This window comes from Seriola lalandi, unplaced genomic scaffold (genome assembly GCF_002814215.2).
Source record: "Seriola lalandi dorsalis isolate HSWRI2012SDOR001 ecotype SW California unplaced genomic scaffold, Sedor1 jcf7180002054792, whole genome shotgun sequence".
NCBI classification, from domain to species: Eukaryota; Metazoa; Chordata; class Actinopteri; order Carangiformes; family Carangidae; genus Seriola; species Seriola lalandi.
In genome coordinates, this window is record NW_019525345.1 from 109,621 (window position 1) to 110,427 (window position 807).

The 807-nt window shown below is 47.6% G+C and overlaps 1 protein-coding gene across 1 annotated transcript in view; it reads right to left on the reverse strand.

Moving 5' to 3' along the window:
• Positions 1–296, reverse strand: part of rmc1 (regulator of MON1-CCZ1) — a 6,075-nt gene extending 5,779 nt beyond the window's left edge. Inside the window, exons 1-2 of the mRNA XM_087179132.1 lie at positions 202–296; positions 40–109 (exon numbers count right to left, since the gene is read on the reverse strand). Coding sequence (XP_087035258.1) covers positions 40–109; positions 202–296 — 165 coding nt within the window. The remainder of the gene's footprint in view (positions 1–39; positions 110–201) is intronic.
• Positions 297–807: the final 511 nt, after the last annotated feature.

Below are 807 nucleotides of genomic sequence, written 5' to 3' on the forward strand. Positions count from 1 at the left end.
TGTGTGTGTGTGTGTGTACCTTGGTAGGTGGTACAGCACCACCTCTGCACTCGGACTGTTTGCTGTTCTTGAATGATGCTTCAGATACATCACATACAGCTGACCGTAACTACGGGGGGTGGGGGGGGTGCAAACACATCGAATGAGTAACACAGGTTAGTCAAAGGTTAATAAATATTAAACCACCAGCAGACGGCTTACATTGTCGCCATGGCGATGTCTCTCTCCGACAGGCTGAGTTTGGCAGGTTTGGGGACGACCGGAAGCTCGATCTCAAACTTAGACATCTTGGACATGGTCCCGTTCTGAAACAGGAAAATAAACACTGACCTTTGACCTTTGACCCCCAAAATTTAATCACAGTCCAGATGAACGTTTTAACCAAATTTGAAGATGTTCCTTCAAAGCTTTACGGAGATGTCGTGTCCAAGAGAACGAGACGGACACACGGACAACCTGAAAACAATATGGCTGCCGCTCTGACTGTCGCCGGGCGGAGGAATAAAAATATAAAGCTACAAAGTTAAAAAATACAAATCTAAAATAATAAAGGCTCATAACGAGTCAGATGTGTCACTACAACAGGACAGACTCACCCTGAAGGCGAAGGGCTGCAGGATGTTTCCCTGCACGGTGGTGGACAGCAGGATGACGGCCGTCTCCGGACAGTACTGGTACCAGTTCACATTAATACTCTGACTCTTCAGCAGCTTCACACTGCGCTTGTCTGGAAACACCTGCCACACACACACACACACACACACACACACACACACACACACACACACACACACACACACACACACA